The following is a 21102-nucleotide window of genomic DNA, read 5'->3' as shown; positions in this document are numbered from 1 at the left end:
TAAGACTACTGGTTTGAATCCCAGTTACCCTCTTACTAGCTCTAGGAGCTTGGGCAAGTTATCTGGTATCTCTGTGCCTTAGCTTGATCATCTATAGAGATAATAGATGATCCTCATAAGACTTGTGAGGATTAAGTGGAAAATTTAATTCAAAATCCAGTAAATGAAAAATAAGACTTTAAAACTATCAAGAATTATGGAGAGTGAAATCTTTAAACTTATCTAGAGGTACATAAAAGGAGTGTGTATAGTGATTGCTTCTAGGAGGCAAGATCGTGAGTGATTTTTAAAATTTTCTTTGTATTTTTTCTGAATTTCAAAAAAGTCTACAATGAATACATCTGTAAACAGATGTAAAATGGGTAAATTTGTAAATTTCTAAAATTGATAATTTATGCATGAAATTAATAAGAGTTAAATGTGAGAACATAAAATATTATTTTCCTTATCTTCTAAAGGATCATATACTCTTAGAAATGGATAGGGCATTAGGTGGTCACCTAGTTCAGCCTGTAATTTATAGAAAACTTTAAAAAATTCATTCAGTTATTCACAAATATGTATTGAGTGTCTACTACTTAGGCATGGCTTTAAGCTATGAGAATAGGCAATAACAAAACAGTAGCAGGCAATATACAGCACACAAATAAATGTAGGTCTACTGTCCATTATCCAACAGCTTTAAGGCCAGATATGCTGAAACTTCAGAACTTTTTGGATTTTAGAAAGGTAACATGGTGCTATCCCTATAGGTCTATAATCAAACATATTACAGTTTACGAAGTAAAATGTATCAACATTCATATCAAATGGAATAAATATAAATTAAAAACAGCCTCATATTGAATCCGAACAGTTTTTACCACCAGATGAGTTCAAGACATTCCAAGTATGGCTAACAAATGAAGTATGATAAATTCTAGGCTTTCAGAAATGTTTAGATTTAAAAATGTGTATATGGTCTATATATGTGGCCTATAGGTAATATGTCAGGAGGGGTAAGTGCTATAGAGAAAATTAGAGTACAGCAGATAAAGAGTATGTGAGTGTATGTGCATGTGTGTATGGATATGTGGTCAGGGACATCTTTTGTGGGAAGATATTTAAGCAGAGATCCAAGGGAATGAATTTTGAAGATATCTGGGTGCAGAGTATTCTCAGCAGAGAAAAGAACAGATGCAAAGACTGAGGCAGAAATATCTTTGGTGTAAGTAAAGGGACAATCAAAAGTAAGTGGTAGAGAATGAAGTCAGATTGGTGAGGGGGTAAAGTAGAGATTCATTAGTGTCTTGAAGACCACTGTATGGACTTACACACACACACACACACACACACACACACACACACACACACGCATGCACACGCACAAACACACAATGGAATATTACTCAAAAACAAGAATGAAATCTTGCCATTTGCAACAGCATGGAGCTGCAAAGTATTACGCTAAGGGAAATAAGTCAGTCAATGAAAGACAAATACCATATGATTTTACTCATATGTGGAATGTAAGAAATCAAACAAAGGAGCATGGAGGGGGAGGGAGGGGCAAACCAAGAAACAGACTCTTAAGTATAGAGAACAAAGTGATGGTTACCAGAGGGGAGGTGGGTGGAGGGGAGGTAATGAAGATTAAGGAGGGCAATTGATGATGAGCAATAAGTGTTGTATGTAAGTGTGAAATCACTAAATTGTATGCATGAAACTAATATTATACTGTATGTTAACTAACTGGAATTTAAATAGAAACTTAAAAAAAAAGTATTACTTTAAAAGAAATATGGGATGCCTGGGTGGCTCAGTCAGTTGGGCATCCAACTCCTGATGTCGGCTCAGGTCATGATCTCATGGTTTGTGGGATCCAGTCCTGCACTGGGGTCTGTGCTGACAGTGTGGAGCCTGCTTGGGATTCTCTGTCTCCCTCTCTCTCTGACCCTCCCCCACTTGTGCTCTCTCTTTCTCTGTCTCAAAATAAACAAACATTAAATAAAAGAAATTTGTTAAGAATAGGCCGGAGGGGACCAAGATGTTGCAGGGAGATGAGTTGGAAGGCTACAGCAAAAGCCTAAGTGAGAAATGATGGTGGCTTACATCAAGTTAACAGTGACTGTGAAGAGAAACAAGATTCTGCATGTATACTGAAGGTAGTACAGGTAGGATTTGTTACTGGATTAGTTGTAAGATATTAGAACAACAACAAAAAAGATCACATAAAAGTTTTCGGTCTAATCAATTAAAAGAAAAGAGATTTCATTTGTTGAGATAAAGAGAAAGAAGAAATTTGCGGGTGGGCAGCAGCTGAGAAACAGACTTGGGTTCTCTAATTTGAAGTTTGAGATACCAGTTAGTCGTCTTCTAGAACAGTTTACTACAATACCCGTTAACCACTAGCCACATTTAAATTTTAATTAAAAATTCATTTCCTCAGTTATACTAGCCACATCTCAAGTACTCAGTAGCTGCATGTGGCTAGTGGTTACTATACTGCATAGCACAGATACAGACCATTATTATCCTTGCAGAAAGTTCTACGGGACAGCACTGTTTTAGAAACTATGTTTTATTGAATACTTACTTTAGGCAAAGCAATGGTGTAAGAAGAATAAACAAGCAGGATCCCTACTGTAGGGGGACTTCCAGAGAAAAGAAGCGTTGAATAGTTAAATTAGAATTCAGTATAAAATGTGCTTGTTTGAAAACTGATCTCGTGGGGCAAACTATATGAAACAAGCCTTCTTAGGAACAGTTCACTCCACCTTGGACCCCAGCCCCATCAATTTGTTTATACTAAATGCTAACTCTGGCCCCAGTTGAAGGAGATATAGGAATAAGATCATTAGAAGTGGGAACAGAGAAAAATTCTAAATCTTTAGTACTTCAAATGGTACCAGGCAACAAAGGAGTGTGAATCAGAAAACTTTTCCCTCAGTCTCCTTGATTTCTTCCTCTTTTCCTCTCTAATATTTTGTTAGCCATACTTTACTTAACTTCTAAGCTACTTGAAGGCAGAAATACATTCTTTTCATATTTTGGGAATATTGTAAAAGCAAATGCATTTTCTGGACTATAACTTGAAACAGGCTTTCTGTTTCACATACAGATTTGAGAAGCAGTTTGAATTGTGAAATAATGGCATTTCTGGGATAGTTTATGAGAAAAACAAGATAAAATATCTGAAATTGGGACTGTTTCAGAAAGCCCAAGACGTATACAGTGACCAAACACACAGCACGCTGCAGGACAGTTTATCCATCTCATGCCAATTAAATGTTTCAGAGTTATGTTTTTATTTTGTTATTCTGTCTCATTATTCCACCACCTAGATATAACCTGTCAAGGTAGTCACAGATCAGAGTAGAAAGGATTTCTTTCTATACTATTAGATGCATTCAACATCTTTTACCAATTTATGTTCTATTTTTAGCTATTTTCTAATTTGACTCAATTGAATAGCAGCACCAAGTCAAAAAATGTTTGCTGCCATATATATTTGCAAATTACCAAGTTGTGTAAATATTTTTGTGTCCTGATGGTTTCCTGAAAGTAATTTTAGCTATCCAGAGAATTTCAATAATCCCGAATCAAGAATATATCTATGGTGTTTCCATCCCATGAGGCAAATGTGTGGGTTTGAACCCATGAAGGTATTCTACAAGTTGCTTCAGTATAAATTTTTTAGAAGCATCTGCAGTTTTCTCATTCAGTACATACTCTGCTAACAGGATACCTAAACTTTTACTGTGTTAAGCCATAGAATTTCTGGGACTGTATGTCACAGAATTAATCTTCCCCAATTGATAAACCCCTTATTGTTTCTTATAGTGGAAATAAGGTCAAAATAATACTATAAAACTTTCACTTAGTGTTTAAACTTTGAATGCCAATAACCCACATTACAAGACGGATAAATGTTTAAGTATGTATCAAAAGCGTACTGCATCTGAAGCTGAGAAAATCTTATGGCACAAGAGAAACAAGGATCAACAGTCCTCGGCTGGTTGCCAGTTGAGTCATCTCTCAGATGAATTCTGAATTTAATGAAGTATTTATGATACAGGAAAAGAGTTGTTTGGCCAAGTCTGGAGAAATATAAAACCTCTATATTCAAATCATCAACTTTTCAAAACGGTCTGGACTGAGTTACCGAGAAAGCAAAAATGGGGGTAGATTTTAGTTAAAACTTCTTTCTGGCTTGTTCACAAACAGGTACATTACACTGTTTAGTTCAAATTGGTAAACACACACCTGGTATATCTGGGCATTTTCCCTTTGAAATTCTGTGTAGAAAATGTGACTATCATAGGATATGGACAGATGCAGCTTACTGCACTCCTTAGCCACCCTGTAAAATATACTCATTTTATTTTAAAACACTGCCCATGGCTTTTTTTTTTTTTTTTTAATATTTATTTATTTTTGAGAGACAGAGAGACACAGAGTGCAAGTGGGGGAGGGACAGAGAGAGATGGAGACACAGAATCTGAAGCAGGCTCCAGGCTCCAAGCTGTCAGCGCAGAGCCCGACACGGGGCTCAAACTACTCACAAACTGTGAGATCATGACCAGAGCCGAAGTCGGATGCTTAACTGACTGAGCCACCCAGGTGCCCCTTATTTTTATTTTTTAAAAATGTTTATTATTGAGAGAGAGAATGAGAACACATGTGAGCGGGGGAGGGGCAGAGAGAGAGAAGGTGAGAGAGAATCTCAAACTTAATCTCATGAATTGTGAGATCACAAGCTGAGCTGAAATGAAGAGTCAAATGCTTAACTGACTGAGCCACCCCAGGCACCCCTGAATTTTTTATTCTTATTTTAAAGAGAGAGCACGCAAGCAAAGAGAGAGAGAGAGAGAGAGAGAGAGAGAGAGAGAGAGAGAGAATCTTAAGCAGGCTCTATGCTCAGCATGGAGCCTTGATGCAGGGCTCTATCACATGACCCTGGGATCATGACCTGAGCCGGTATCAGGAGTTGGATGCTCAAATGACTGAGCCACCCAGGCACCCCAATGTTTTTCTTTTCAAAAAGTAGTCAGAATAAACAGTAAATAGGATTTTTTCCTAATGAGGGGTCTGGGAACTAGGAATCTATGTTTTTGCTCAAGAAAACATCTTTAGTTCCAGAAATCATTGTTTAGGATAAACAGTAAGAGAACAGAGACAGTGCAGACTCTGGACTCAAGATCAGTAAATCTGGGAGAAGCCAGAAGACAAGTGTCTTTACAGATTTATTTAAGCATGGGGAACTGTAATAAGTAAAAGTGTGCTCTCGAGTTGTATTATGGAACCAAATAAAAAACTAGAAATCTATATTTAATACAAAAAAAAAAAAAAAAACCCAAACAACAACAGGAAGGATAAACCACTTTGTCTCAGACTCCCAGAGAGTTCACTTACCTATCGCTTGAGCTAAGGCTATTACAACCTCCTGGCAAGTTGTAACTTCGGTGACCCCACAAACAATCCTCTGAACTCCATCCACCCATACTTTAAGTTCCATGGTGCACCAGCCAGTCACCCAAGGGCCCTGAGACTGGTCATCAAGGTGTCAGGTCATGTCGCTGGCTATGGAAATGTGAGGAAGGCAGAGTCTTGTGTAGTCAGCTAAAAAGAGGAAAAAACATTTTTAATAAAATGAGTCTTAAAATTTCTTAAGTATTATGCAAAATAAATTTTAATATCTCATAATCCTACTACCATTAATGACCAAGTACTTACTTATTTCACAGAAGTGAATTCAGCAGCATGAATACAACTATAGCCACCTATTCATGACATTATTTCATATTAGTACAATTTTCATAATTATAATTTTATTTATTTATTTTTGAGAGAGCGAGCGATCAAGTAGGGGAGGGGCAGAGAGAGCGAGAGAGAATTCCAAGAATGCTCCATGCTGTCAGTGCAGAGCCTGACATGGACGTGGTCCCATGAACCATGAGATCATGACCTGAGCCAAGATCAAGAGTTGGATACTAAACAGATTGAGCCACCCACATGCCCCATATAATTGTAATTTTAATCATAAAGTAACTCTTCTTTGGGTAAAGAAATCCTACTTACTGGACCAAGCCCTATTGCTCAACATAGAAGCAATTTATTAAAAACACGTAAGCTATTTTAAAAAAAAATATCTCATTAGGATCATTTCTGAGGTTAAAAAAAGATCTTTGTCATTTTTTGAATAATAACTGAACCAGTTTCCACAGCCTTGCCGGCATTTGTAAATGTATCTTCAGAACTCCACTGTATTCCTTTGTTTCATGTGAACCTTGCCTCCCTCTCTTCCCAAAAGGACTGAGAGTGTTGCTTTCACCACAGAAATTCTAACACTAACCATAGTATAATGCATAGGTGTGCAGAAAATATTAGTTGATGGAAATTAATTCTTTTACTTAAGGCTGGCAACTTCCCCATATATGAACTGCTTGACTTTTTCTTATTTATTTCACTGGGGTTTGATAATATTCTTAAATTACAAGTTATTCTAATAATATAAATCTCAATTTTTGTTGTATTTGTGGTGTTTCCTCATTGTTTTTTTTTTGTTTAGCTGCATTTATTCATATGCCGTGCAGAAATTTTCACACTCTCCTACAATCAAACCAAATGTCTTGATTTCTTGTATTGATTAGAATGTTATTAGCTTGCTAAAAATCAATTGGACACAATTCTTTTTCCTGTAGGGTTTTAAAATCCAAGTTCTTCCTGTGTTAAATCTTTAATCAATCTATGATTTGTCCATTGTCCTATGATCTTCCTGTTTTTTGTTGGTTTCTTTGAAAAGAATATTAAAGTTTATGAGATGTAATAAACATTGATTTAATTAATTAAAACAATATTTAAATTTATTTAAAGGTTGACAATGGAACTAGTGTTTCAGCATTAATGACTTATTGAAAAGCTTATTTAAAAAAAAACACTAAAAACTTTTCTAGTAAAACAGCATTTGTTACAAACAGTAACACAGTCCTTATGCATTTTCTTAAAGGACCTAAGATAGTTCTAGGCCACCTGGGTAGATGAGTCAGAACATATGTGAACGAAGGCAAATAAGCTTATTTGCTTTCTCCAGGGAAGGTGCAAAAATACTTTTTGTCATCCTGAAAACAAGGGAAAGGACTGACAGTTTCCCAGCGTGTTACTTCAGCTCCCTCTGCCTACGCTGCAGTACAGAGGTGGTTTCATCAACCCTCTCTACACCCAGATAAAGGGCTATTTGCCTGTGACGAGCTAAATTGCCATAACTTTGTTCCTTAGTTATGAAATCTCATGAAATGGTGAAGTTTCTGGGGGGAGAAAAGGGCTCCAAAGCCAGAGAAATGTAAGAAATTCTACAAATAAAGTTAAACAAGTTTCTTTACAGTTAGACCACTCTGAGCATTTAATAGGCTGATGTATAGTTGAAATTTCAAATGAGAATTTCAAATATGCTACTGTCCCCAATCCATTTAAAGACCATTTGATGAGAGGAAAAAGAATTCTGACTTTAAAACAAGATATTTTTCGTTTTCTGCCAGACGCTCTACTTATTAAAAATAGAATACGTATTATTCTTTCTTGGAATATAGTTAAGATTAAAAAATTGGCCCAACATTAAGATATTGTATTAAATTAATATAAAAAAATTAAATTACTTTATTAAATAAAAAGCTGAATTTAAAAAACTAAACTGAATTAAAATCTATTTAATACCTAGTCCATTATTTTTCATTAAAATATCTTACACTTGGGGAACCTTGCAAGGAAGACAGCAGATCTCATTAAAGGCCTCCTCCCCCCAAAGAAACCTGTCATTTAAAAGAAACTTATGAGGTTCATTTTTAAGTTCTACAAAGGTTTTAGTACACTACCACATATTTTCCTATCTTGAATTATCATTGTTTACCTCAAACTTTTAATCATCAAGAGAATACAAATGAACAAAGAACACATGTACATCTACTAAATATTACAGAGTATAGTAACATTGTGGGAAAACACTGAGCATAAATAATACTGCTTAGTTTATATAAACTTGCAGGTATTTATCCTCTTGATCAGAGACTTCCTACCATGGCTTATCACAGAGAAGACCAGCATCTGCATTTTTTACACTACTAATATTCTCTTTCAAACTTAAATCCTTAAGGAGGGTAAAAAAAATGCCTTAATAGATCATGTGGCCCAAAATTTTATTTCTAACAGGGCTATTGTTTTTAGATTATGGCTTCTGTCCAGTTTGGGCTGTACTAACAATCATCCCTAGTTTCCCTAAAAATCATGGTGTTATTCATGGAAGTCATCTGTAGAATCTGTCCCTCTCTAAGCCCTTAGGTACTCCCTTCCAGGATCTGCAACCCTGTTCTATCCTCCAGAGTCTAATTCCTATGGCTCTGTTCCCAGTCCCAGAACTAGACTAGAAGGAAAATAAAGTCCTACACTGTAGGTGCGTGTCGTAGATTGGTCATCCTTGGAACTAAGAACTCGAGAAGCTAAAGGGCTTTGGCATCTCAGCTGGAATTTGGAATACATTTTTCCATGGAAACAATGATGTAGGTAGAAGGAAGGTTCTACTGCAAAAATATTCTTATAGTTCAGTTATGGTTTCCACTATAAGGTTTCTATATTCAAACCATGATTTTAATTTTTATAATGAAGAACTAGGTTTATTCAGTAACAAGCTACTGGGAACAAAGTGTTCTTTAGTTAAAAACCATTTACTGTCTTGAAAGCCTATTGGAATTAAGCATCTGCATTTGTGGAGACATATTCCTCCAAGACCAGTACTTAAATAAAGCAATTTCAGTCAATCCTCATTATTTGTGGGTTCCTTATTTGTGAATTCATCCACTCACTAAATTTGTAACCCCAAAATCAATATTTATGGCACTTTCACAGTCATTCACAGACATGTATACAGCAGTGGAAAATGCAGAGGCAATACTCTGCCTTCTTGTTTCAGCTTTCATAATGTCAATAAGTTATCTTTTCTCAGTGTTTTTAGTGCCATGTTTTGGCATTTTTATGGTCTTCATTGGCGATTTCATTGCTGAAAATGGCTCTCAAACACAGTGCAGACACTATCTAGTGTTCCTAAATGCAAGAAGGTTGTGATGCGACTTACGAAGAAAATACGTTATTAGATAGGTTTGGTTTGAGTGTGAGTTATAGTGCTATTGGTTGTGAGCTCAATGTTAATGAATCAACAATAAATATCAAATAAGGTATCTTTCAAGAGAAAAACACACAAAACAAGGTTATGTCTTGATCAGCGGACAAAACTGTTGTGACCAAAGGCTCTCACAAATAAGTGCTGACTGCATATTTAAAAATGGTGTAAGTTCCTTGTGATGGCTACCATTGAGCTACTGAGCAAATTCCCTTACTCCCTGGACACTAGACACAAACATACAAGCAAGCTTATTGCCAATTTTATCATTTCTTTCATGTCCAGTTTTTGGTTACTGCATATTAAAGCATTCTTTATAGAAACATCATACAGATAAAATGAGTTATAATAAAATCTTTACAATCAAACTAGCTACTTTAAATAAAATACTAATGCTACGCACTAGTTTTTTTGGCATTATACAGAAAGAGATTCTGCACAATGAACATGGTATATCCTGAATAATACTTATTGGAATCAATAATAAGATACCCAAATTCTCTTTTGTATAGAAAACTAGTGAAAAAATAAAAACTAAAGGGACTTTACCTTTAGATTACCTTATTCTAAAACTGATTTGATGTGGGAATTATGAAGTTATGTAGAACAACTGCTACAAACTAAAAAAGGATTAACTTTTTGATGCTCAGATGGTTTTGAGGTAAGGAAAAAAAATAGGTACATATTGCCTGTGGGTGATGGGAAAGTAACCTAAGTTTAAAAAAAAGAAAAACATACCTGGATAACATGAGAGGATGAAGCGCAATGTGGGTGGAGAAGGAGAAGAGTGAAAACAGATTAGGAAGGAAGACGGTGGGTAAGAAAACAGATTTTGGTAGGTACAGGTAACAGGTTCTGGAAAATTGCATCAGATGCCAGTCATAGGTTATCTGCCCCTGAACTGCAGTGTTCAGGTGATGCATGTTTTATAACCCTCTGGTTCTGTATTTTGGAAATACAGTTAAATGTTCAGTTGCTTTTAGAAAACCCATTATTTTGCTATAACACAGTTCTGGAAATGGTGTCACAGAGAGTAGGTTGTCATAAAAGGTACAAAATGTTAAAAGTGGGCACTGAGGAAGATGACCTTAGTGATATCAATAAGATCCTCCCCAAATGAAATATTGAGAACAATAGTCCTGTGCACGCACCATAAGGAAATAAGGTTCCCCAGTTCAACAATTTTGGGAAACATTTCAAAATACAGTGTGGGAGACAATGTGCGGCAAGATATCCCACAGTAGAGAAACTGGTTAAACTTTGTTAAACTAGTACTCAGTGACTCAGCATGGAGGGTGAGAGAGTGGAAAAGAGGCATCATGCCTATAAAATATCCCACTGAACTACAGGATACAAAATTACCAACTTTTGAAGATATGCTGTATGTAAAATGAGATTTCTGTTAGCCTTTTAATGTATTTTGAAACACCCAGAAGTGGTGACAGATACAACTATGTTGTAGGAATAATATAGAACAAATGAGAAAATTTAATAGCTTTTCTCTTTCTCTTATATGAAAAGTCTTAATTGCCATGATTAAGCCATCTCTTCTAAAGATAGGTTTTATATTTTTCTTTTTAGAAAAGTCAGAGTATCTCGGAGTTGGAGGGAAGATGGCGGCGTAGGAGGACGCTGGGCTCACCGCGCGTCCTGCTGATCACTTAGATTCCACCTACACCTGCCTAAAGAACCCAGAAAACCGCCAGAGGATTAGCAGAACGGAGTCTCCGGAGCCAAGCACAGACGAGAGGCCCACGGAAGAGGGTAGGAAGGGCAGCGAGGCGGTGCGCGCTCAACGGAATGGCGGGAGGGAGCCGGGGCGGAGGGGCGGCTCGCCGGCCAAGCAGAGCCCCCTAGTCTGGCTGGCAAAAGCGGAGGGGCTGGGCTGACTGTGTTCCGACAGCAAGCGCGACTTAGCGTCTGGGAGGTCATAAGTTAACAGCTCTGCTCAGAAAGCGGGAAGGCTGGAGGACAAAGGGAGGGAGAGCTGCTGAGCCCCCGGACGGCAGAGCTCAGCTTGGGGAACAAAGGCGCTCGCCAGCGCCATCTCCCCCGCCCATCCCCCAGCCAAAATCCCAAAGGGAACCAGTTCCTGCCAGGGAACTTGCTCGCGCAGCGCAAACACCCAACTCTGTGCTTCTGCTGAGCCAAACCTCCGGCAGTCGATCTGACTCCCTCCCGCTGCCACAGGGCCCCTCTTGAAGTGGATCACCTAAGGAGAAGCGAGCTAAGCCTGCCCCTCCTGCCCCCGTGCACCTTGCCTACCCACCCCAGCTAATACGCCAGATCCCCAGCACCACGAGCCTGGCAGTGTGCAAGTAGCCCAGACGGGCGACGCCACCCCACAGTGAATCCCGCCCCTAGGAGAGGGGAAGAGAAGGCACACACCAGTCTGACTGTGGCCCCAGCAGTGGGCTGGGGGCAGACATCGGGTCTGACTGCGGCCCCGCCCACCAACTCCAGTTATACACCACAGCACAGGGGAAGTGCCCTGCAGGTCCTCACCACTCCAGGGACTATCCAAAATGACCAAACGGAAGAATTCCCCTCAGAAGAATCTCCAGGAAATAACAACAGCTAATGAACTGATCAAAAAGGATTTAAATAATATAACAGAAAGTGAATTTAGAATAATAGTCATAAAATTAATCGCTGGGCTTGAAAACAGTATTCAGGACAGCAGAGAATCTCTTGCCACAGAGATCAAGGGACTAAGGAACAGTCACGAGGAGCTGAAAAGCGCTTTAAACGAAATGCAAAACAAAATGGAAACGACGAGAGCTCGGATTGAAGAGGCAGAGGAGAGAATAGGTGAACTAGAAGATAAAGTTATGGAAAAAGAGGAAGCTGAGAGAAAGAGAGATAAAAAAATCCAGGAGTATAAGGGAAAAATTAGAGAACTAAGTGATACACTAAAAAGAAATAATATACGCATAATTGGTATCCCAGAGGAGGAAGAGAGAGGGAAAGGTGCTGAAGGGGTACTTGAAGAAATTATAGCTGAGAACTTCCCTGAACTGGGGAAGGAAAAAGGCATTGAAATCCAAGAGGCACAGAGAACTCCCTTCAGACGTAACTTGAATCGATCTTCTGCACGACATATCATAGTCAAACTGGCAAAATACAAGGATAAAGAGAAAATTCTGAAAGCAGCAAGGGATAAACGTGCCCTCACATATAAAGGGAGACCTATAAGACTCGTGACTGATCTCTCCTTTGAAACTTGGCAGGCCAGAAAGGCTTGGCACGATATCTTCAGTGTGCTAAACAGAAAAAATATGCAGCCGAGAATCCTTTATCCAGCAAGTCTGTCATTTAGAATAGAAGGAGAGATAAAGGTCTTCCCAAACAAACAAAAACTGAAGGAATTTGTCACCACTAAACCAGCCCTACAAGAGATCCTAAGGGGGATCCTGTGAGACAAAGTACCAGAGACATCGCTACAAGCATAAAACATACAGACATCACAATGACTCTAAACCCAAATCTTTCTATAATAACACTGAATGTAAATGGATTAAATGCGCCAACCAAAAGACATAGGGTATCAGAATGGATAAAAAAACAAGACCCATCTATTTGCTGTCTACAAGAGACTCATTTTAGACCTGAGGACACCTTTAGATTGAGAGTGAGGGGATGGAGAACTATTTATCATGCTACTGGAAGCCAAAAGAAAGCTGGAGTAGCCATACTTATATCAGACAAACTAGACTTTAAAGACTGTAACAAGAGATGAAGAAGGGCATTATATAATAATTACAGGGTCTATCCATCAGGAAGAGCTAACAATTATAAATGTCTATGCGCCGAATACCAGAGCCCCCAGATATATAAAACAATTACTCATAAACATGAGCAACCTTATTGATAAGAATGTGGTCATTGCAGGGGACTTTAACACCCCACTTACAGAAATGGATAGATCATCTAGACCCACAGTCAATAAAGAAACAAGGGCCCTGAATGATACATTGGATCAGATGGACTTGACAGATATATTTAGAACTCTGCATCCCAAAGCAACAGAATATACTTTCTTCTCGAGTGCACATGGAACATTCTCCAAGATAGATCATATACTGGGTCACAAAACAGCCCTTCATAAGTTTACAAGAATTGAAATTATACCATGCATACTTTCAGACCACAATGCTATGAAGCTTGAAATCAACCACAGGAAAAAGTCTGGAAAACCTCCAAAAGCATGGAGGTTAAAGAACACCCTACTAACGAATGACTGGGTCAACCAGGCAATTAGAAAAGAAATTAAAAAATATATGGAAACAAACGAAAATGAAAATACAACAATCCAAACGCTTTGGGACGCAGCGAAGGCAGTCCTGAGAGGAAAATACATTGCAATCCAGGCCTATCTCAAGAAACAAGAAAAATCCCAAATACAAAATCTAACAGCACACCTAAAGGAAATAGAAGCAGAACAGCAAAGGCAGCCTAAACCCAGCAGAAGAAGAGAAATAATAAAGATCAGAGCAGAAATAAACAATATAGAATCTAAAAAAACTGTAGAGCAGATCAACGAAACCAAGAGTTGGTTTTTTGAAAAAATAAACAAAATTGACAAACCTCTAGCCAGGCTTCTCAAAAAGAAAAGGGAGATGACCCAAATAGATAAAATCATGAATGAAAATGGAATTATTACAACCAATCCCTCAGAGATACAAACAATTATCAGGGAATACTATGAAAAATTATATGCCAACAAATTGGACAACCTGGAAGAAATGGACAAATTCCTAAACACCCACACTCTTCCAAAACTCAATCAGGAGGAAATAGAAAGCTTGAACAGACCCATAACCAGCGAAGAAATTGAATCGGTTATCAAAAATCTCCCAACAAATAAGAGTCCAGGACCAGATGACTTCCCAGGGGAGTTCTACCAGACGTTTAAAGCAGAGATAATACCTATCCTTCTCAAGCTATTTCAAGAAATAGAAAGGGAAGGAAAACTTCCAGCCTCATTCTATGAAGCCAGTATTACTTTGATTCCTAAACCAGACAGAGACCCAGTAAAAAAAGAGAACTACAGGCCAATATCCCTGATGAATATGGATGCAAAAATTCTCAATAAGATACTAGCAAATCGAATTCAACAGCATATAAAAAGAATTATTCACCATGATCAAGTGGGATTCATTCCTGGGATGCAGGGCTGGTTCAACATTCGCAAATCGATCAACGTGATACATCACATTAACAAAAAAAAAGAGAAGAACCATATGATCCTGTCAATCGATGCAGAAAAGGCCTTTGACAAAATCCAGCACCCTTTCTTAATAAAAACCCTTGAGAAAGTCGGGATAGAAGGAACATACTTAAAAATCATAAAAGCTATTTATGAAAAGCCCACAGCTAACATCATCCTCAACGGGGAAAAACTGAGAGCTTTTTCCCTGAGATCAGGAACACGACAGGGATGCCCACTCTCACCGCTGTTGTTTAACATAGTGCTGGAAGTTCTAGCATCAGCAATCAGACAACAAAAGGAAATCAAAGGCATCAAAATTGGCAAAGATGAAGTCAAGCTTTCACTTTTTGCAGATGACATGATATTATACATGGAAAATCCGATAGACTCCACCAAAAGTCTGCTAGAACTGATACATGAATTCAGCAAAGTTGCAGGATACAAAATCAATGTACAGAAATCAGTTGCATTCTTATACACTAACAATGAAGCAACAGAAAGACAAATAAAGAAACTGATCCCATTCACAATTGCACCAAGAAGCATAAAATACCTAGGAATAAATCTAACCAAAGATGTAAAAGATCTGTATGCTGAAAACTATAGAAAGCTTATGAAGAAAATTGAAGAAGATATAAAGAAATGGAAAGACATTCCCTGCTCATGGATTGGAAGAGTAAATATTGTCAAAATGTCAATACTACCCAAAGCTATCTACACATTCAATGCAATCCCAATCAAAATTGCACCAGCATTCTTCTCGAAACTAGAACAAGCAATCCTAAAATTCATATGGAACCACAAAAGGCCCCGAAAAGCCAAAGTAATTTTGAAGAAGAAGACCAAAGCAGGAGGCATCACAATCCCAGACTTTAGCCTCTACTACAAAGCTGTAATCATCAAGACAGCATGGTATTGGCATAAAAACAGACACATAGACCAATGGAATAGAATAGAAACCCCAGAACTAGACCCACAAACGTATGGCCAACTCATCTTTGACAAAGCAGGAAAGAACATCCAACGGAAAAAAGACAGTCTCTTTAACAAATGGTGCTGGGAGAACTGGACAGCAACATGCAGAAGGTTGAAACTAGACCACTTTCTCACACCATTCACAAAAATAAACTCAAAATGGATAAAGGACCTGAATGTGAGACAGGAAACCATCAAAACCTTAGAGGAGAAAGCAGGAAAAGACCTCTCTGACCTCAGCCGTAGCAATCTCTTACTCGGCACATCCCCAAAGGCAAGGGAATTAAAAGCAAAAGTGAATTACTGGGACCTTATGAAGATAAAAAGCTTCTGCACAGCAAAGGAAACAACCAACAAAACTAAAAGGCAACCAACGGAATGGGAAAAGATATTTGCAAATGACATATCGGACAAACAAAATGCAAAGGGCTAGTATCCAAAATCTATAAAGAGCTCACCAAACTCCACACCCGAAAAACAAATAACCCAGTGAAGAAATGGGCAGAAAACATGAATAGACACTTCTCTAAAGAAGACATCCGGATGGCCAACAGGCACATGAAAAGATGTTCAACGTCGCTCCTTATCAGGGAAATACAAATCAAAACCACACTCAGATATCACCTCACGCCAGTCAGAGTGGCCAAAATGAAGAAATCAGGAGACTATAGATGCTGGAGAGGATGTGGAGAAACGGGAACCCTCTTGCACTGTTGGTGGGAATGCAAATTGGTGCAGCCGCTCTGGAAAGCAGTGTGGAGGTTCCTCAGAAAATTAAAAATAGACCTACCCTATGACCCAGCAATAGCACTGCTAGGAATTTATCCAAGGGATACAGGAGTACTGATGCATAGGGGCACTTGTACCCCAATGTTTATAGCAGCACTCTCAACAATAGTCAAATTATGGAAAGAGCCTAAATGTCCATCAACTGATGAATGGATAAAGAAATTGTGGTTTATATACACAATGGAATACTACGTGGCAATGAGAAAAAATGAAATATGGCCTTTTGTAGCAATGTGGATGGAACTGGAGAGTGTGATGCTAAGTGAAATAAGCCATACAGAGAAAGACAGAAACCATATGGTTTCACTCTTATGTGGATCCTGAGAAACTTAACAGAAACCCATGGGGGAGGGGAAGGAAAAAAAAAAAAAGAGGTTAGAGTGGGAGAGAGCCAAAGCATAAGAGACTCTTAAAAACTGAGAACAAACTGAGGGTTGATGGGGGGTGGGAGGGAGGGCAGGGTGGGTGATGGGTATTGAGGAGGGCACCTTTTGGGATGAGCACTGGGTGTTGTATGGAAACCAATTTGACAGTAAATTTCAAATATTAAAAAAAAAAAGTCATAGGATTTTTTCTTTGATATTACATTTTTAAAAATTCACAATGATAGGCAATATTTGCATATTAATTATTACATCCAGCAAACCCATGCTCTTCCTTCTACTATTCGTTATCCTCAGGTCACAACATTTAAACACATGCAGTGATTTAACATTTTCCAGATTTAACATGTTCAAGTGACCGTTCTGCAACTATGGCAAGGAATGGCCTGAGTACCTACCATCTGGTAAGCACAGTGTATTGTTTCTCATTTATTCCTCACAATATGAGTGAGTTAGGTACCATTAGTCTCATTTTAGGTGAATCTCAGTTTAAATAATTCTCTCAAGGTCACAAACCTAGGAATAGGGGCATATATTCAAAATTGGGATGAATGAAGAAACTAAAGCATGAATAAGGCAGGCCTCTCTAGAAGGATTCAATGTATTCAAATAAATGTTTTTAAAATGTCCTAAGTTACACTAAGAAATCTCATCTATCATAACCTAGAAATTTACTTTTGTCAGTAAGCAAGGATCAGACATGTGCATACTGTCCATTTTAGGAGAAAGTAAAGAGTAAACCAACTAAATCATGTTAAGAAACTACAGTTTTAATTCAGAGAACCTATGACAAATAAATACACAAGTCAGCAAAGCGAGTGTCTGATGATTAGGTTCATTTTCAGCACTAACAAATTATTCCTTCAGCTTTTGAAAATTATATCCAGATTTACTTACAGAGTCCAAAATAAATATGTCTGCATATTTGTGATAATTTTTAACTCCTGCCTTAAATACAAAGCAAGGCTTCACAGATTTCTGGCATTTTTTTTTTTTTTTAAGTTCACACCATTAAAAACTACTTTTTGGAAAAAGCCATTTTTCCCCCCAAGGTAACACTGATTAGTGGAAACAGCATGCACCAAGGTTCAAATCCTGAGTCAATTACTTACTGTGTGACTTAAGTCAAGATGCATAACTTTTCAAGAGGCATTTGTGAGAAATGACATGTCTTTTTAAAATGGACTTAGTGCAGGGCTTGGCACAAAGTATGAATTCAACAAAAGTTAGTTATGGAAATAAATATAACTTTCAGAAGTTAGAAACTTTTTTACTATATTATAATATTGTAAGTTATTATACTTATTAATATAAAAGTTTCAGAAATACTATTATTTTAATAAGAGCATCTAAAAATAAAGACATTTTAGGTTATTATACCATATACTTAAGAGCAGCCAACATTCTCAAAGTTTTTAGATAGAGATTAGAAATGATAATTGGGATTAGCATCCATTTTAGGAAATTTCAACTGCATCTGGTATAAGCAAGATACAAATCAAGTTAAAATTACTGGAACAGAAATATTGATTTTGCTATTAAGAACTACTTTTTATTTTCTTAAAAAACAAACTTTTAAAATAAATATAGCTAGTAACTTTAGTTTTTTATTTAGCATCAAATTTAGTGGTATAAGAGCCATTACCTTCAGTTGAGTTTCCTATTCCAAACCCACCTCCAGAAAGCTTATTGGCAATTATATTTTTCTAAATCATATATAATGTTAAACTGATAATCTATGACTTTGGTATCTCCTATACCCAGAGATGTTAAGCAAATGTTCATAAAAGAGTATCAAGAAACTTTTGGGAGTATAATACTTCACCAACCTTATTTCTGAACTAAGAATTTGGGTAAACTTTGATCTGTTAATTAAAACTCTAAGCAGGAACACAGGATTTCTATGTAAGAATTATAACTTTGAGAGGAAGCAAAATCTTTGTAATTGCCCATTTTAGAAAATAAAGAGATGTGTTTCTAGTAATTAAGGTTAGTCACAAAAGCAAGCTCTGCTTCAGGATAATAATTCCTTCTACCAGTCTAACATACTGACACTACCAGAAAGTCATTTCTTGCCTATTCCCTTCAAAATGGTTACCATTTGTAAAATCATTCTAATAATCCATGAAACACAAGGCCATGTTTATTAGACTGAATTCTCCTTTGACTTCTGGTTGACAGAACACTACTAAATCAAGTGTTTTGCTTGGGAATTTAACTTGGAACATCACAGCCTGAAAAGGATCACAAGAGAAGACGCTAGGCAGCTATTGTGGTGGCATGAGACAATAACCACTTGGTAGGTATGTAGGAATATCATAACAGTGATGGAGATGAACTTAGACCAACACACAGAAACAATCCAGTTCAAGTCCTCCAATGGCCCCTATAGCCATCATTGTAAGCCAATTTATGGTTGTCACAGTCTCTCTAGTGGTAGTAGCCCTGAGTGAACTTTAACTGGAATGTCACCATTCCACACAAGTGCCACTAAAATGTCAGCACATGAACCTTCTTTTATTCCTTCCTTTCTACCATTCCACCTTTGCCGTATTCTTCTTCCCAAGTCACAAGACAGCCAACAACACCCCAAAATACATTTGGCTCTACTTGGTAAAATTTATAACAAGGAAGCTGTAGATTCCATGCACTGGAGAAATCAGAGAGGGATGGCACATGATGGTATTTTCTCTCATTTCATAGAGTTCACTGAAACCAAATGGATAAGATATCTTGTCTTTCAGAGCTAGCAACTCACTGGCCATCAACTAGTGTAATCATTTATCTGAACACAAAAGGCTGGGGCCTGGCCAATTACATAATTTGATCAAGGTCACATGGATAGATGTTAGGCAATATTTGGAATAATATTAGTCTGAAAACTGAAATTAAATATATTTACATATACTGAAATAAATTAAATGTCCAGTATAGAAGATGTTGAAGGAGTTGCTCCTATAAAACACTCTAGTTAAAATAGTCAGACCAGGGGCAACTGGGTGGCTCAGTCAGTTAAGCGTCTGACTTTTGGTTTTGGCTCAGGTCATGATCTCATGGTTTGGGAGTTTGAGCCCTGCACTGGGTTCTGCACTAATAGCATGGAGCCTGCTTGGGATCCTTTCTCTCCCTCTCTCTGCCCCTTCCCTGGTCATGCTCTATTTCTCACTCTCAAAATAGATATATACACTTAAAACAATAATTATAAACAAAATAGACCATAAAATGGTGGTTACCATTGATATAACAGAAGTGTGAAAAAAATATGTGTTGTCTGTTCTTGCTAATTTTGTTAAATGTTTATGGAAGGTGGAACAGTAGAGGACATTGCAACTTGGTTTTACTAGGGAAAAATCTCCTAAGAAATATAAAAAATAATATACCACTGGGTTCCATTTCTTGCTGAAGTAATATAAAAAAGAAACATAAAAAGCCATCTGTTTTGCAATTATATCTTCTGTTAGGATCCCAGTCTACTTTGAGGCCCTTTAGAGGTAGTTGGAGGCATGTGTGCAGTGTCAAGATCTGTGATGGCTTAATTCCTGTTAGAGCTCTCAGCCTGGGATGAGGGGTCACACTCTCAAAACTCATAATGTAAAAGCCCTAAACTCTGGCATCAATTAAATCATGCCTTTTACTATATGTGCTATTTCATGGCTCTCACTCATAATCATTAGAAAACATTGCAGTGAACAAGGCTATAATGTACTTCCAAAAAAATTACTGAAGGAGAGGAGGAATTAAGTAGTAGGAGGAGGACCCGAAGCTTGTTTGGTCCCTCAAACTAAGCTAGATAAATACCAATTCATTCTGAATGCCCAAGAAGTCAATCTAAGGACTGACAGAACTGCACAACTAGAGAGACAGAGAAGAGGGGAATCATGGAAGGCAGGAGGTGCAGAGATGCGATTCGGAAAACAAGTGGATTGTGGGTGCTACAGAAGGGAGGGATCCTTGGTCACAGAGAAAGGTGAGAGAGAGAGGAGTGCACAGGGGATCACACAAGGAGGAATGTTTCCCCAAAGCCACTGACTAGGAAAATAAGAGGGGCTGATTTTCATGAGTTTTTACAACCAAAGACTGGAGTTGCAGAGGTCCACGGTATGCCAGGTGTGGAGCCCAGTAGACACTGCAGTGCTCCTGTGGAGAAGGAGCGCAGATAATCCAGAGGCAGATGGAAGTGTGATCTGAGATCTCCTGGGACACATTGGGAGAGACAGTTCCCCCTTCCTGGAGCAAATCTGAGAGAGGTGGCATTGCCTCTATGGGTACAAAGGAGCTGGCGGGTACCATTTCTCTCTCCCCGCCCTCAGCATAAACTAACTTCAGTAATCAGCACAGTGTCAACAGTGGCGGTGTAAACTACCAACGCCAGGCCCTCCCCCACCCCCATGCTCTGCAGGTGCTGCTTTGCTCAGCTAAGTGTGTCAGAACCAGTGCAGCGGGCCCCACCCACAGAAGACCAGCACAACCCTCCCCCTCCAACCCCCTGCATGCACCAAGTCTACTGACAATTAGAGTTCTGCAAAGCTTCAACTCTAGTATAAAATAGCATCAGGTCTTTTAACAAGCAGACCAGACTACACCTAGATAAAATT

The 21102-nt window shown here is 38.1% G+C and overlaps 1 protein-coding gene across 4 annotated transcripts in view; it reads right to left on the bottom strand.

Annotated features, from left to right (window-relative positions):
- The window catches only part of RASSF8 (Ras association domain family member 8), an 86012-nt gene that overhangs the window by 12663 nt on the left and 52247 nt on the right, over window positions 1-21102 (bottom strand). For 2 of the 4 annotated variants that reach the window (XM_042946111.1, XM_042946112.1), the window contains exons 1-2: window positions 8419-8495; window positions 5395-5601 (exon numbers count right to left, since the gene is read on the bottom strand). In XM_042946111.1, the coding sequence (XP_042802045.1) occupies window positions 5395-5497 (103 nt within the window). In that variant the 5' untranslated portion in view covers window positions 5498-5601; window positions 8419-8495. Of the gene's footprint in view, window positions 1-5394; window positions 5602-8418; window positions 8496-21102 lie in introns of those variants that run through there. The other 2 variants (XM_042946110.1, XM_042946113.1) reach the window with 2 other exon arrangements.

Source organism: Panthera leo, chromosome B4 (assembly GCF_018350215.1).
Source record: "Panthera leo isolate Ple1 chromosome B4, P.leo_Ple1_pat1.1, whole genome shotgun sequence".
In the NCBI taxonomy this organism is placed as follows: domain Eukaryota; kingdom Metazoa; phylum Chordata; class Mammalia; order Carnivora; family Felidae; genus Panthera; species Panthera leo.
Note: the sequence above shows the minus strand (reverse complement) of the source record. Positions and strands in the feature narration are given on the sequence as shown.